The sequence below is a fragment of the Lichenostomus cassidix genome, chromosome W, assembly GCF_008360975.1.
Source record: "Lichenostomus cassidix isolate B80296 chromosome W, HeHo_3.0, whole genome shotgun sequence".
Taxonomy (NCBI): Eukaryota; Metazoa; Chordata; class Aves; order Passeriformes; family Meliphagidae; genus Lichenostomus; species Lichenostomus cassidix.
The window spans coordinates 14,718,120-14,735,796 of NC_139510.1; the positions used below are offsets into that span (position 1 = coordinate 14,718,120).

The 17,677-nt window shown below is 46.9% G+C and overlaps 1 protein-coding gene across 1 annotated transcript; it reads left to right on the forward strand.

The window, feature by feature from the left end:
* Positions 1 to 7,414: 7,414 nt before the first annotated feature.
* LOC146425560 (endogenous retrovirus group V member 2 Env polyprotein-like) lies at positions 7,415 to 9,340 on the forward strand. Its single transcript, XM_085041480.1, has 2 exons — positions 7,415 to 7,420; positions 7,723 to 9,340. Exons 1-2 carry the CDS (start codon positions 7,415 to 7,417, stop codon positions 8,437 to 8,439), a joined length of 723 nt encoding a protein of 240 aa, XP_084897606.1. The 3' UTR covers positions 8,440 to 9,340.
* Positions 9,341 to 17,677: the final 8,337 nt, after the last annotated feature.

The window sequence follows — 17,677 nt, forward strand, 5'->3', positions numbered from 1 at the left end:
GTCCACAATGTCAGCTGAGACTCAAACAAAATCATCCAGATCAAGCACCACCCTTACACATCAAAGATAATAAAGCACTGAGGTCAACCTGGCAAATAGATTATATTGGACCTTTAAAACCATCTAATGGTTATAAATACATATTAACAGGAGTTGAAGTTGTATCTGGACTAATAAAGGCCACAAAAACCAGACAAGCTAACACAGAAGCCACTATCTCAGGACTTAGTGAGTGGTTTTCTAGCCTTCCTATTCCAGACTCCATACAGAGTGACAATGGATCACATTTTACCAGTACAGCAGTACAAGATTGGGCCAGGAAGGAAGGTATCAAGTGGATTTTTCACACACCTTATTATCCACAGGCAAACGGAATGGTGGAACGGGCCAATGGTTTACTGAAACCCTACCTTAAACCACAGAATTCTAACTGGGACAAACGGTTATCTTATGCTCTTTATCAGTTAAATAATAGATATGGAGTGATGTGTAGTCCAATCTCACGAGCTTTCTTAAGCCCTGTGTCTTTTCAGACAACTCCACATAAGAAGATTGAAACTTTTCAAAATAATCTAACAGTGGGCCAACAAGTTATGGTAAAATTACCCCAAATTGGAATTGTACCAATGATGCTGACAAGTGCTCGAGGGCCCATGGCTTGGGTAGCTACTGATTCTAATGGGCACCAGCATAGAATCAGCTCTCGATGGGTATATCCCACATTTTAAACGGTAACAAAGCTGGTTTCGCTTAGGGCAAGACCCTCTGGCCACTGAAAACTCATAAAACCGTCCCTACACTGCCCCCATGTGACAGCAGTGAAAATAGCGACCTGTTTCCAACTACAGGCCAATAGAGGGAATGACAACTCTCAAAGAAAATGTTAATCACTATTTAAATTCTGTTGTCTTGGTTTGAAAACAAACCAGTGGGAGATCACAAGTCAAGATTGAAATTAAAAATAAGTGAAATAATACAAGGAAAAGCACTGACAAAGTCAGATACAACCTAACACCCTGTTAGGGTGGTAGTAGCAGTCCAACTGAAGTAGTCCAGCTGAAGCGGTGATCCTGTGAAGGTCTAGTCTCCAGCTGAAGATCCAGTGGTAGCTCTGGTCCTCTCAGGGAACCCAGTAGACAGGGCTAGCTCAGGCATTTCCAAGGCCAGGTTATATCCAGGTGGGAACACCTGGCTCCTCCCTCCTCGGCAGAGCATCTCACAATGGGATGAGATAAGTCCATGAGTCACACGGTGGGTCCCTGATGGCCCATTGCCTGTCATGCGGGGTGGGTCATTAGCAAGTGATAATAGCTAACGGATGGCCCATTGCCTGTCATCCGGAGTGGGTGATATCAGCTAATGGCCCACAGCTGGTGGTAATAGAATACTTAACTACATCAATATTGCAACCTAGGACATTATCCACCCCTTATTCTATTACCATCTACACAGTTCTCACTTAAGATAAGGTCTCCTTGTGGGACACAACGGGTTTCTCCATCTGCCTGCATCACCCACCAAGTATAACCAGGTCCTTGGGCAAAAACCACTCCACGGATGGGTTTGCCTTTCCCTGAGGTGGGACTAATCCAAACAGTCTTTCCTAAAAAACCTCTTACGTGTACCACAGGGACTTTATCTCCATCCACTGTGTGCAAAGGTTCGGACTCGGCAGGACCGGCTCGATTGATAGAACCCCTTGTGTTAACCATCCAGGTGGCCTTTGCTAAGTTCAGTTCCCAGTTTTTGAAGGTTCCCCCGCCAAGTGCCTTCAAAGTTGTTTTAAGTAGTCCGTTGCACCGTTCAACTTTCCCGGCAGCTGGTGCATGATAGGGGATATGGTATATCCATTCAATTCCGTGTTCTCTAGCCCAGGTGCTTATGAGGCCATTCTTGAAATGGGTTCCATTGTCAGACTCGATTCTCTTAGGGGTACCATGTCTCCACAGGACTTGCTTTTCCAGACCCAAGATGGTGTTCCGGGCAGTAGCATGAGGCACAGGGTAGGTCTCTAACCATCCCGTGGTTGCTTCCACCATGGTCAACACGTAGCGCTTTCCTTGGCGGGTTTGGGGAAGTGTGATGTAGTCAACTTGCCATACTTCCCCATACCTGTATTTTGACCATCGTCCACCATACCACAGAGGCTTCACCCGCTTGGCCTGTTTGATTGCAGCGCAAGTCTCACAGCTGTGGATGACCTGTGAGATGTTGTCCATGGTCAAGTCCACCCCTCGGTCACGAGCCCACCTGTATGTCGCATCCCTCCCTTGATGACCAGAGGCATCATGGGCCCAACGAGCTAGAAATAATTCTCCTTTGTGCTGCCAGTCCAGATCCACCTGTGACACTTCCACCTTGGCAGCTCGGTCCACCTGCTCGTTGTTACGATGCTCTTCATTAGCCCGACTCTTAGGTATATGTGCATCCACATGTCGAACTTTCACAGTCAGCTTTTCTCCCCGGGCGGCGATGTCCTGCCAAATCTCAGCGGCCCAGATGGGTTTTCCTCTGCGCTGCCAGTTAGCCTTTCTCCAGCGATCTAACCATCCCCATAGCGCGTTGGCTACCATCCAGGAGTCGGTGTAGAGATAGAGCCTTGGCCATTTCTCTCGTTCGGCAATATCCAAAGCCAGTTGGATGGCTTTGAGCTCTGCGACCTGACTCGATCCACCTTGTCCCTCGGTAGCCTGTACAGCTTGTCGTGTGGGGCTCCATACTGCAGCTTTCCATTTCCGATCTGCGCCTACAATTCGGCAGGACCCATCGGTGAAGAGGGCATAGTGTCTTTCACTCTCCGGCAGCTCGTTATATGGGGGTGCTTCCTTGGCACGTGCTACTTTCTCCTCTGCTTCTTCTGAAGATAATTTAAAAGTCTCACCTTCAGGCCAGTTTGTTATAATTTCCAGAATCCCAGGGCGATTCGGGTTTCCAATACGGGCGCGCTGTGTGATGAGGGCAATCCATTTGCTCCACGTGGCATCAGTGGCATGGTGGGTAGAGGGAACTCTTCCCTTGAACATCCACCCCAGCACTGGCAGTCGGGGTGCAAGGAGAAGTTGTGTTTCTGTGCCGATCACCTCTGAGGCAGCTTGGACTCCTTCGTAAGCTGCCAAGATTTCTTTCTCGGTGGGAGTGTAGTTGACTTCAGACCCTCTGTAACTTCGACTCCAGAATCCCAGTGGTCGACCTCGGGTCTCACCAGGCACTTTCTGCCAAAGGCTCCAGGACAGACCATGGCTCCCGGCTGCAGAGTAAAGCACATTCTTTACCTCTGGTCCTGTCCTGACTGGGCCAAGGGCTACCGCATGAGCAATCTCCTGTTTGATCTGGGTGAAAGCTTGCTGCTGTTCAGGGCCCCAGTGGAAATCGTTCTTCTTGCGGGTTATGAGGTAGAGAGGACTCACGATCTGGCTGTACTCAGGGATGTGCATTCTCCAAAAGCCTATGGCGCCTAGGAAAGCTTGCGTCTCCTTCTTGTTGGTTGCTGGAGACATCGCGATGATCTTATTGATGACCTCAGAAGGAATCTGACGCCGTCCGTCTTGCCACTTTACTCCCAGGAACTGGATCTCTCGGGCAGGTCCCTTGACTTTACTTTTCTTGATGGCAAAACCGGCTTCCAGGAGAATTCTGATGATTTTCTCTCCTTTCCCAAATACTTCCGTTGCTGTGTCCCCCCACACAATGATGTCATCAATATACTGCAGATGTTCTGGAGCCTCACCCTTCTCCAGTGCAGCCTGGATCAGTCCATGGCAGATGGTGGGACTGTGCTTCCACCCCTGGGGCAGTCGGTTCAACGTGTACTGCACACCTCTCCAGGTGAAAGCAAACTGAGGCCTGCACTCTGCTGCCAGAGGAATGGAGAAAAAGGCATTGGCAATATCAATGGTCGCATCCCACTTTGCTGCCTTGGATTCCAGCTCATACTGAAGTTCCAACATGTCCGGTACAGCAGCACTCAGTGGTGGTGTGACTTCATTCAGGCCACGGTAATCCACCGTCAGTCTCCATTCTTCACTGGACTTACGCACCGGCCATATAGGGCTGTTAAAGGGTGAGTGAGCCTTGCTGACCACCCCTTGGCTCTCCAGATCCCGAATCATCTTATGGATGGGGGCCACAGAGTCTCTGTCAGTGCGGTATTGCCGGCGATGCACTGTTGCTGTAGCAATTGGTACCCGCTGTTCTTCAATTCTCAGTAGTCCTACAGCAGACGGGTTATCTGAGAGACCAGGCAGGCTATTCAGTTGTCTTATGTCTTCTGTCTCTACGGCTGCTATCCCAAAAGCCCAGCGATGTCCCTTCGGGTCCTTGAAATATCCACTCCTGAGATAATCTATGCCGAGGATGCATGGGGCGTCTGGACCAGTCACGATGGGGTGTTTCTGCCACTCATTCCCAGTTAAACTCACTTCAGCTTCCAGTACAGTCAGCTGCTGGGATCCTCCTGTCACCCCAGAAATAGAAATGGATTCGGTCCCCACATACCTGGATGGCATCAGGGTGCACTGAGCGCCGGTATCAACCAAAGCCGTGTATCTTTGTGGGTCAGACGTGCCAGGCCATCGGATCCACACAGTCCAATAGATCCGATTATCCCTTTCCTCTACCTGGCTAGAGGCAGGGCTCCTCTAATCCTGTTTTTGGTGCACGATGTTCTTCTGTAAATGTGTTCCTGAGGTCCCTTCAAGAGGATCAGTCATATTATCACTTCCATTCTGTCTGGAGTTCTGGCCACAAGAGACTGGGGCAGTGTTGTACCTAGGTGAGCCTCCTGAAGTGGATGTTTCTTTTTTCAATTCACGTACCCGGGCTGCTAAGGTGGAGGTGGGTTTCCTATCCCACTTCCTCATGTCTTCCCCATGCTCCTGAAGGAAAAACCAGAGGTCACGTCGTGGAGTTTGTTTTCTTTCCCTGACTGGAGTACGTCTGCTCCTGATGGCAGAGACTCTGGTTGGTTTCGGTGTGGCATGAAAAAATCCTTCTTTGAGCTCTTTCTTTAGTTTCTGGTGGCTCTCTTTAATTAAGCTCCGGACTTGCTCGGCCAGGTTTGTTTCCTCCGATGAGACCTGGGTCCGTAGTGGAGCGGTGACAGTGTCCTCGTAAATTCTCAGTTTGTTTGTTAACACACCTACCTGGTCTTCGCCTTCCCTCCACTGCAATGTTGCCAGGTAACGAGAGTATATCTCTGGTCCGAGCCGCGCGAATCTTAGCCACATTTGTGAAGTGCACCGGACATTATCTGGGCTCTTGGGGAATCTCTCGTTGTCCGAGAAAATGATCTCTAGCACGGCCAATTCCCTCAGGCATCGGATACCTTGTTCTATTGTGTTCCATTTTCTTTGGTGCATCTGGAGGTCTTCTTTGCAGAGATATCTGTCCCGTACACTTGCCAGCAATCGCCGCCAGAGGCTGAGAGTTTCCTGGATTTTCCCAATCCCCTGGTCAATGACCACATCCTGGGACAGGGATCCCAGTTGCCTGGCCTCACTTCCATCTAGAATGGTGTTGTTAGCTGCGGCGTCCCAGATGCGGAGCAGCCAGGTCAAGATGGACTCATTCGTCTGCCGGGTGAATTCCCTCCGTAGGTCACGCAGCTCCCCCAGGGATAGAGAGCGAGTGATTATCTCTGGCTCTGTCTCTTCTGCTTGGTGAGATGGTCCTGCCGCATCCTCATCAGTCACTGTGCGGACTGACTTGCTCTTGGATTTCTTTTTCTGGACGGGGGCAACCGCTACTGGCTTTGGCTGCTCTGATTCAGCAATGGTCTGTGTTGAGACATTGACTGCTTGTTTAGTTCCTTTCCTCTTGGTAGCAGCTTGCGTGGACATGGTGCCTGCTGACTTGTTTCTTTTCTCCTCCTCTTCGAGAAGACGCTGTACAACACCAAGTATTGTTCTGTTTCTCAGCATGAGGTACACAGTGCTGGTCAAAGAGAATAGAACTGACAAAAACATTATGCCATCCCTAGCATCCAGAGAGAACTCAATGTTGTCAAAGATGGCTGTGCCTGGCCTGAAATGCTGGAAGAAACCACTCTCTCCTCCTAGCCCCAGAGGGTGGGTGCGATTGCTGAGGAGGTCCCAGACGAAGCAGCTCAGGTTAGGCCAGGCAGACAAAGTCGAGTATATATTCCGAATGGTATTCATTGCCTCACAGGTTACCATGCAATAGGCATAATAAACCAATACAGCAATTTTCATGCCATGCCCTGATCGTAACAAGAGCAATACGACGGGCAGATAGTTTCCCATTTGAGGAAAGATATAGAGAGCGAGATAAAGCACCCATACAGATAAGCTGAGCATCATGGTGATAGGATTTCTGAGTTTCCCCAGGTTGAGCCCCACGTTGGGCGCCAAAATATGTCTTGGTTTGAAAACAAACCAGTGGGAGATCACAAGTCAAGATTGAAATTAAAAAATAAGTGAAATAATACAAGGAAAAGCACTGACAAAGTCAGATACAACCTAACACCCTGTTAGGGTGGTGGTAGCAGTCCAACTGAAGTAGTCCAGTTGAAGCAGTGATCCTGTGAAGGTCTAGTCTCCAGCTGAAGATCCAGTGGTAGCTCTGGTCCTCTGGGAACCCAGTAGACAGGGCTAGCTCAGGCATTTCCAAGGCCAGGTTATATCCAGGTGGGAACACCTGGCTCCTCCCTCCTCGGCAGAGCATCTCACAATGGGATGAGATAAGTCCATGAGTCACACGGTGGGTCCCTGATGGCCCATTGCCTGTCATGCGGGGTGGGTCATTAGCAAGTGATAATAGCTAACGGATGGCCCATTGCCTGTCATCCGGAGTGGGTGATATCAGCTAATGGCCCACAGCTGGTGGTAATAGAATACTTAACTACATCAATATTGCAACCTAGGACATCTGTTGTTTTAGTTTCTCTAATAACCTTAAATATTTAAGAATATCCCCACCAGATCAAAGGCTAAGCGTGTGTTCCGGATGTGAGACAAGAAACGTGAGAAGCAAAATCAGAAAGAACTGCTTGCTACACGGCTGTGAAAACTTCAAAAAGTCCTGGACTCTTAAAGACAAACAACATCCATTCCACATAAACGGAAAACCGCATGGAACTGCACACCAACCAGTAAATGTGTTGTAATCAAAATGTTAATGATAATGTTACTTGTGTTTTTATGCCTGCAAGTGACTGTTTTTAGCAATGCTAAATGGCACACCAGCCACCCTGACAAAACTTTGCAATTAGTCATTGTGAAAGGGAAACCAGAGAAAAATGTTAATACTTCCATGGCTCACTCTAACCTAACACAAATAGAGCAAATGCTATCTGACCCATGGAAAAGAAACACCCATCTCAAATTAGTACAAGCTGTAACTCTGATAGCCAATCGAAGTGATTGTTGGATCTGTTCTCAATTTCCTACTCACTCAGATGAAGGTACTCGAATGATGGGAATTCCCACACCAGGTATATTTTTCAATAGTATCCCTCCTGCCAAAATAATGTTCTTTCTGGGGGGAACAACAAGTCACACCATTATAGACCAACAAATCCTAACAATAGACATTGTAACTGTGGGAACTTCCTGTATTCACAGATATCTAGAGGGACCAGGAGTAACTTCACACCAAAAAATGAAATTACCTGAATGTAACCATGGTGTCAAAGTAGGAATTTATCCCGAGTGCCATTCATATCTGGACGTAACTAAAAAAGGCATTTTAACCACGCAATGGTAGCCTATTCCAGACAGCATGGGATACTATTGGCTTTGTGGAAACCAAGCTAGAAAAGCTCTACCCCCTATGTGGGAAGGAATATGCACCATCGGTACAGTTGTCCCAGAAATAGACATTATTGACAAATCAGAATTTCCCCGAGGACACCTAAGATCTTTTATAACAAGACACAAACGAAATTTAAACCCCTTGGTTGAGAGGCCTACTGGATTTCATAAATTTGTAAGAGGGTTCTTACCATGGATAGGAATACCTGAATTAGAAAAGGCAATAGTAAATATATCTGGAGTTATTGAACAAATAGAAAACCGAACAAATGATGCAATCAGTGCCTTACAACAAGAAGTCACCAGCCTCTCAAAGGTAGTTAAGCAGAACCGAATGGCTTTAGACTTGATATTAGCCTCTAAAGGTGGAGTATGCACAGTCATCAACACTAGCTGCTGTGTATATGTAGATCAAACCCTCAGAATACAAACTGATCTAGAGGAAATTAGGAAAAACACTAAAATTTTACACGAAATCCAGAAAGATCAAGGAACATATTTATTTGACTGGATAACTTCGTGGATCCCAAATTTAAGTGCAATCATGAGAAAACTAATTGGTGCAATAATTGTAGTTGTAACATTAATGATTGGAATCTGGATCATACTTCAAATTTGCAAAATTGGAATCAACAAAATAAGTAAATCCAATAATAATCGACATCTCTAAAAAGGAAGAAATCCCAAATTTAGCTTTGTTCACTCAGTACTATTGAAGTACTAAATGATTTGACAGATCTAAGTGATGTTTATGTATATACTTTATAATTTTTCCACATGTATGACTTTATGTCTTTACCTTGATTGTCACAGTAGGAAAAGGAGATTGTATCCTAAATATAACCTAATCAATTTAAATTACATAGCTACCTTTTTAAGTAAAATTAATTGTATCCCCTAGGATAATCAAACTTATATATATATATTTCTGTATCTACCTCTCTATGTGTATTTGTTTACATTATTATAGAATTGTCTAACATTTTATATACTAACACTAAACTCCACTGAGAAAAGAAGACTGAACTGGAGAGCACAAAAAGAGTGAAAGACTCACCAACCATTCATGGGACTAATTCAGCTGCTACAACCAAGAAGCTATCTTCACAGACTCTTTGTTCCTGATTTTCCCAAAATCTCAAGACTCAAGGGGTGGAAAACAACCTACCCTACATGGGCTAATACTTGTTAAATTGCCTCCAAATACTATGGACATTCTGAAGTTAATGTCATATTTACTAATCCCTTAGTTGTTACTACTAATGTTCCTTTTATATATATTTTGCTACATAATCTACTACATGAGCCCATAAACTGAAGCAACAGCAAATGCTTCCTATTAACATAGTTAAAGTTCCATTAGAGAATAATACAATTTTGGAAACACAATGTATACCAAAAATTTAACAATAGTACCTAAATTAAAAAACGTGAGTGCATTTTATAGCGTGAAGGCAAGAGACACCTGCACCGTCACTTCATGACGTAAGAGTTGTGTCTTTGGGTCACAGGGGTGGATTGTGGCAGGACAAATACCCCCCCCTTCTCTCTCTCCCTGATTGCTGGCCGAGATCGATGGCTCAGATTAAGTCAATGGCTTAATCCGGACTATCAATGCTGGCATCTGGAACTCAGAGCGAGACACTGAGAGAATGTGAATAATTTTCAAGTGACCACAAATACACACTCTTTTCCCTATAAAACACCACGAAAAACTCAGCAAAAGTAGAAGCTTTCTACATGGACATTGGAGTGTGAAAAGCCTCTCCCCTGAGTTTGGACGCAAGCTCTGTGGTTACTTCCCCGAGGGATTGAGAGAGGATCTGGTGCATCCCCAGCTCCAAAATTGGATTTGGTAAGAAGCATTCAGTTTCCTAAATTGTATTCTTCTTTGCTAGCTACAATAATATTAATAGGTACCTTTTTCATTTTTAGCGCTGTATTGTTTTTAATCTCCCCATTTTGGGCAACATATATATATGCTTGCTTTAGCTATGAATAGCTTTTCATGTTTTGTGTAGTAAAATTTGTCTAGTTCTTTGTTCCGTTCTCACCTGTGTCTAATAAACCATAATCTATTTTACATTAGACATAAATCGGCTGTCTTTATAAGGACTTATGAGTGAAACTGGGTTTTAGGGTGCTGGTCACTCTGAGTAGGTTTGGTCATTAGTTGTCATAGGCCTAGGCAACTGGTAAAATCTATATACCCTCTGTTTCCACTCGTGACAGACTGTAACTGCACAAAAGGGGAGGGTGCCTGGCAGCTTAGAGCAGGCTGCCACCAGGTTTCTGGTTTTGTTTGTTGTTGCTACTGTTGTTGTTGCTTGTTTGCCCTGTTATAGATACTAGTAAAGAACTGATATTCCTTTTCCCATATCTTTGCCTGAAAGCCCTTGATTTCAAAGTTATAATAATTCGGAGGGAAGGGGGGGTCACATACTCTATTCTAAGGGAGGTTCCCACCTGCCTTAACAGACACTTGTCTTTCAAACCAAGACACCCTTTCAGGAGTCCTACTGCAGATGGGTTCTCTGATAGTCCAGGCAAGGTGTTCAATTGCTTAATGCCCTCTGTCTCTACAGCAGCTATTCCAAATGCCCACTTGAGTCCCTTTGGGTCTTTGAAATACCCATTTCGGAGCAAGTCTCTGCCTAGAATGCATGGGACCTCTGGACCAGTCACAATGGGATATTTCTTCCACTCTTTTCCAGTCAGGCTCAACTCAGCTTCCACCAGAGTCAAGTCTTGCGATCCTTGTGTCATGCCGGCAATAGAAACAGATTCTGCCCCCACATGTCGCAATGGGATTAGTGTGCACTGCATACCAGTGTCAACCAAAGCCTCATATTTTTGTGGTTCTGCTGTGCCAGGCCACCGAATCCACACAGTCCAAAAAACACAGTTTTCCCTGGCCTCTACCCGGCTAGAGGCAGGGTCCCTCTAGCCCTGGTGAGCTTGCATGTTGAAGGTTCCTTCAAGGGGATTGGACACGTTGACTGGAGCTGCTTCCTTTCTGGTGGAGCTTCCTCTCTGAGCCTTGCCCTCCTTCAATTCATGCACTCGTTGTGCCAGAACATCCGTGAGTTGTCTATCCCAACTCCTCTTGTCTTCTCCACTTTCCCACAGGAAATACCACAGCTCACATCAAGGGGTATACCCGTTCCCCCTAGCTGAGGAACGTCTGCGTCCGGTAACAGAACCTCTGATCTGTACTGCCGAGATTTGAAGAAGGCCCTCTTTAATCTCCTTACTGAGTTTCTCGTGATTGTCCTCTATCTGATCTTCTAGTTTCTGCAGACGTGTTTCCAGAGCTGAGATTCTTGCATTCATTGGGCTATGCACGGCATCTGCATATGTTCGGAGCTTCCTTGCCATATCAAGCACGGTCTCATGCCTGTCATCTCACTTCATCATTGCTAAATGCCTTGGTTTGAAAGACAAGTGCCTGCTAAGAGAGGTGGAACCCTCCCTTAGAACAGAGGATGTGATCTTCCTTCCCTCCGAATTATTTTAATTTGAAATCAAGGGCTTTCAGGCAGAGGTATGGGAAAAGGAATAACAGTTCTTTACTAGTATCTATAGCAGAGTAAACAAACAATAACAAGAATAACAACAACAAACAAAACCAGAAAACCAATAGCAGATGTCTTTTTGAGCTGCTGAGTACTTTCCCGCATGGTGTAATCACGGTCACAAGCAGCAGGGGTGCTGTTGAGCTCCCGGCTGGGAAGGGCAGGTGCAGTGACTCCCAAGCAGCTGCAGGTGGTGCTGTGGCACAGGGTCAGGTCAGCCTCACGCAGCTGGTAATGGCAGAAAAGGCTGAGAAGCAGGCATTGCGTGGCAGGCAGCTCGGAGCGGCAAAGCGGGGCGGCAGGGGCAGGGGCTGGCTCTCCCGGGCTAGCCAGCGAGGTAGCAGGGACTCTGCAGTCACGGCAGACACCGCGGTCTCGTGCGGCGAAAAACGGGGCGGGCTGCAGGGACAGCCAGACTCCCCCGCAGCTGCTGTGAAAATGCAGCCAGGAAAACGTGCACTCCTGGTGGGGAAAGGAGGTTGGATCCAATGCCTTTTCCCCAGCAAAAGCTCACCCAGCCAGAAGGAGAAGGCAGAGCACAGTTGGATCTCCCACAGTCGCAGCCAGAAGCCAAAAGCAGTTGCTTTCCTCCCCGTCTGAGAACGTCCGGCTGGGAGAGCTTCCTCCTCACACCACACCCAGCCCAGAGTCTTTGTCTCTTACAAAAGACTTAGTAGCTCTGAGCACACAGCCATTTGTCTCCTAGTAACAAGATGGAGGAAAATTCCAACTTCCCCAACCTCCAACACTAAATCAGAAGCATATTCTGGTGGCCCAAGTTTTCGCCACATCACAGGTGTACATTCTACCACATCAGGATCCGTAAGTGGGGCTGGGTTTGCTATGTCCTCTGGGAAGACAATCTCTACCACTGCCATTTCTCTCAAGCGTTGAATCCCTTGTTCTACGGTCTTCCATGGGGATTGTTGTATGTAGAGATCCTTGGGGCATAGGTATCTTTCCCTCACACCTTTGATAACTCACCTCCAGAGGCTGAAAGGGTCACCCCCACTCCATGCCGCTCGGTTGATAGCTGGGTCAGGTAACCCGGTCCCCAAATGCCTCACCTCGGTACCATCTAGAAGTGTAATATCACCTGCAGCATCCCAAAGACGGATTAACCAACTAATTATAGATTCATCATCTTGTTGGACATAATCTTTTCTTAGGCTGTGAAGGTCCTTCACGGTCACGGACTCAACAATGATTTCTGACTCAGTTGCTGACTTTGAGGATCCCTCCCCCCTGTCGCCATCTGCTTTGTGATCAGTCTTGAACTGGTGTTTCATGCTTCTTGTTACAGGAGTAACTGCCACTGGCTTAGGCTCCCCGTCTTCCTGTTCTATGGTATCTGACAATGTATGATAAACATTTGCCAGGGCCCAACATACTGCACTACAGCTGTCATTGCACTTCTCTTTCAGATACTTCCCCACCACAGCTGGTCTTGGAATTTGTCCAGGGGGGAAGTCCCAATCTATTGGTTCAGAGAATTTCTTTAAAGTTTGGCCTATGTCCTCCCATACTCCACACCATTCAAATTTTCCCACATCTGGATCAGGTGTCTGCTCCTGCTCAGCCCCTCTGGACCTCTCAGCTCTCATTCTGGGCAAACTGAACTCTATATAAATGAAACCTACCAGGTAAAACACCTGGAATACCAGGATAGTGGTCACTTTAACATCCAAAGGAAACTGAACATTCTGAAAAGGTGATGTACCAGATTGTTGGGGTTTGACCCTGGCTAAATGCCAGGCACCTCTGCTCTCTCCTGCCACAGACATGCAGGAGAGGGAAGGAAAAAAACCTGTTAAACACACACACACTGGACTCATGAGTGGAGATAGGACACTGGTGGCAGGACGCACCAAAGGAAAATACAGGCTTTAAACTTAAAGTTGCAAAGTGATTTATTAACCTAGCAGAGTGGGAGGATAAATGAAAAGTAAAACTAAACTCTTCTGACACCGTTCCTTCACTCACCCCCCTCCCTCCTTCCAACCAACAGCTCAGGTAGGGGGCAGAGTATGGGGTTTTCTCTTAGTCCATAAATCCATTCATCACCACAATTCTTCTACTACAAACATTCTTTCTCTGCTCAATCCCCTCCCTCTTTCCAAACAGCAGCATGGGCAGGGAGCAGGGTAAGGATTTTTTTCTCTGGTCACTCCATCAGGGAGAGGGGTCCTCTACTTAGCCATGGGGTCTCTCCCATGAGAGACAGTCCTCTGTGAACTTCTTTGGCCTGGGTCCAATCTGACGAGCAATACTCTCCCGAATTTGTTGCAATGCTGAGTTTTTGTCCATAGGGTGTCGCTGTTGAACCGCTAGCAGAGAGAAGTCCAGTCTTCAGTGTGGCAAAAATGTCTCCTTTTATTAATTAATTTCAACTTATATAGACTTTCAAAGGTCACTCAGATTGGTCGGTTCAAAACCTCCCCCCAGGCCAATTGGCCAGGCTTGAATTGTTCATATCTTGAGACACTTTCAACAACATCCAAACTTTATCTTTGTTTATAAAACACAGGAAGAAGAGAGAAAAATTTCTCACTAGAAATGTCTGTGCTCGCCACAGTTCCCCCCTTTTATTTAGGAACAGAAGGCATTGCTTGTGAGCCCCAGTGGGTCAGCATGAAGGATCTGCTTGGTAATAGCCAGTTACCAAACAGAGCCTGGTTGAAACACAAGAAGGGGTCTGTCCGGCAGTGGCCAGCCACCGAACAGAGCCCGAACCAGATGCTGATTAAGATGGTCAAAGAGACTCCTTGCAATACCCTAGACAGAGCATATATGAAACCTAATTCTACATATAAATCTATAATTCAACAAAACATGCATTCAAAGTCCTTGCTTTCTGTCTCCATAAAATAAATTTCAGCCTCTGCTTGTGGAAGGACCGGCTTCTTGGTCATCATCAAAAGGATCACTTGGTTGGTGTTCTACATTCTGGTTGTCATCTTGAGGTTGCTGGTTCTGTCTCTGGAGCCGCAGGTCAGGGCGGACGCATTTTGCAGGCAGCCATCGTACCCCAATATCTGTGGAGACGCAAGCATACCCGTGACCCCAATCAATAAGCTCATGCGGGCCTTCCCAGGTATTAGTAAGTAGGTTCCGTACCCATACCTTCGCCGGGGGCAAACACAACTCGCCTGACAACTGCAATGAGAGAAAATGGCTCAAAATCACCGGATTATTCGAATTCAGTGGCACTGTAAGGTGATGGTGTACAAAGCTTTTTCCAATCGACTCTGTGGTGTTTCCCCATGCATTCCCCCTCTTTGCCTTTCCAAAACACGCTTCCGAGTACCATGAGCGCGTTCAACAATGGCTTGGCCAGTAGGAGAATGCGGAATACCGAATGTGTGGTCTACACCCCATAGGTGTAAGAACTGCCTTCTGCGAGGCGTAGGCAGGACCATTGTTGGTTTTCACAGTGGCTGGCACCCCCAGGACCAAATAGGCTAATTTCCAATGGGCAATGGCATCATGACTTTTTTCTCCAGTATGAGCAGTTGCCCACATAGCTGAGGAGAAAGTGTCAATAGACACATGCACATACTTGACTCGGCCAAATTCAGGGATGTGTGTCACATCTGTCTGCCACAACTGCAAGGCCTTCAGACCTCTGGAGTTTACCCCTGGTGGAAGAGGTGCAGCGAGTCCGTGGCAGTCAGCACAAGCACTGACAATGTCACGAGCTTCAGTTGGCGTCAACTGAAACTGCTTCTGCAGGGTATGTGCACTGTGATGAAAGAAATTTGGAGATGCCTTGGCTTGTGCAATTTTGTCAGGCTGAGGTGCCACCCATGTAGGGTTGGCTAGCATGTCAGCCCTGGCATTGCCTTCTGTTATAAAACCTGGTAGATTGGTGTGGCTTCGAATGTGCAGAATATAATATGGATGCACTCGAGCCTGAATCGCCTTCCACAGGGTTCGCAATAGCGAGAATAGAGTCGCATTACTGACTTCTTTCAGAAGTGAACAATCCAAACGTTTGGTTATGTCTGCTACATAAGCAGAATCAGTGACCAGATTCAAAGGCACCTGAGAGAACTGCGGAAAAGGCATGGCAACTGCTTTCAATTCAACCAGTTGAGCAGAGCCTGTCTCGTGGCCTTTCAGCACTTGCCACTCAGATCCTTCCTTCCAGGTAACAATGACCTTTCCTGTTTTCCCAGAACCGTCCGTGAAGACAGTGGGTCCGTGAACTAGCACCCGGCTGTTCTTTGGCCACAACATAAGATTGACTGAATTTGCCAGCTGCAGCAATTTGTGACTGGGCAGATGATAAGCAATCTGCCCTGAAAAATTTTGCAGTGCACTTTGCAAAAGAGCGCTATTAGCAAGACACCATTCAAAATTGTCCCGTGATACCGGAACAACAATCGTTGCAGGACCAGCTGCCATCAATTGTAAACACCGATATCAGAATTCAGTTATCAGGCAGGCTATCAATTCAAACAATGTGGGCACTGTCTTTTTCGGCTGATGGGGCAAAAAGACCCATTCCAGGATGTGCAAATGATCATCCCATTGTTTGTAACACTGGCCAATGATACCTGTAGGATGGAGGTCTGGAGCAGTAATGAAAACAGTGATATCAGTAGAGGGATCTACTCAATAAACCTGATGAGCAGAAACAGCTTGCTGCACTTCATTCAGCACCCGTCGCGCCTCAGGAGTCAATTGCCGAGGTGAGTTTAGATCAGAGTCCCCCTTTAAAATATTAAAAAGTGGGGAAAGTTGTGCATTTGTCAGTCCCAAATACGGATGTAACCAGTTGATGATGCCTAGCAATTTTTGGGCATCATTCAGAGTCTTAATAGTGTCTGAAAACTGCACCTCTTGATGCTGTATGGTCCGATCCAAAATTTTGACTCCCCACTATTTCCAAGGAGGCTGTTGTTGAACCTTTTCTGGAGCAACTTGCAACCCATAGGAATGCAAGGCATCGAGCAGTCGAGGCTGTAACCTCTGCAACTCATCCTGGGTGGATGCTGCCACCAGGATATCATCCATATAATGGTAGCAGAGTGCCTCAGGAAACTGCTCACGGATTCCGGACAAGGCCTGAGCGACATACCATTGACAGATAGTCGGGCTAATCTTCAAGCCCTGAGGTAACACTTTCCACTGAAATCGCATTGTTAATTGCAGGCACAGTGAAGGCAAATTTTGGCCTGTCATTGGGGTGCAAAGGGATGGTAAAAAAACAATCCTTCAAATCAACAATCAAGATTTCCCACTCTATGGGAATCATCGTGGGTGAAGGCATGCCAGGCTGTATGCTCCCCATACTTTCCATCACTGCGTTAATTTTTCAGAGATCTTGCAACAGTCTCCATTTCTCCTATTTTTTCTTAATCACGAAAAATGGGGTGTTCCAGGGACTGGTAGAAGGTTCTATGTGTCCCTGTTTCAGTTGCTCCTGAACCAGATGACAAAGGGCGACTAACTTGTCTTCTGGAAGGGGCCACTGTGGTTCCCATATAGGTGTTTTGGTCAGCCATCGCAAAGATAGCGTGGAATATGGTGCGCCCTTGCACACAGTGACTCCTATTAAAAATTTGTCGTGATTCGCATCCCCCAAGCTGCCAACACGCCCCGTCCCCAGAGGTTCACTGGAGCTGGAGTGACATAAGGCCAAATGGAGGCCGTGCGTCCCTCTGGATCCTTCACCAACACAGGTCGCTTACTCAATCGACTCTGCGTTGTTCCTCCCAACCCCGTGATATTCAGTCCCACTGGGCACAAAGGCCACGTAGGAGGCCACGACGCAGCAAAAAGAATCGTTGCATCAGCACCTGTATCGATCAAACCTCGGACTCGAATTCGATGCGGACGTGCTTTCGGCATGATGAGGGTACATGTCATCTGTGGCGACTCATTGGAGATAGATGCAGCCCAGTAGAACTGCGGAAGTCCTGGCGGTTCAGTGCTGTCACCTCCGCCAACTCGCTGGTCTACCCTGGGAGCAGAAGGTTCACAAGGCAATAAGTGAGCAAGGCAAGTGTTTGCAGGAATGGTGACAGGGGGATCAGGTGTGGAAACCCTAGCATGAAGTTGGCCCTTGAAATCAGCATTTATGAACTCTGGAAGAACAAGGATCCCTTGGCTGGTGGCCTCAGGCCCTGCCATAAGCAGTGCACTGGCCCCCTGATCCAGGGAACCACCCACTTTCAAGGGAACCCTGTGGGCATCGTCCGATTCTAAGACGACTGTTGCTGCGGTGTAGGCATTGATTCGCCCCAATCGAGCTCAGAGACACTTCAGAGACTAAGTCAGAGAAGTGGGTATTTGCTTTATTCGGTGCACCGGATGTGTGGGGATTGT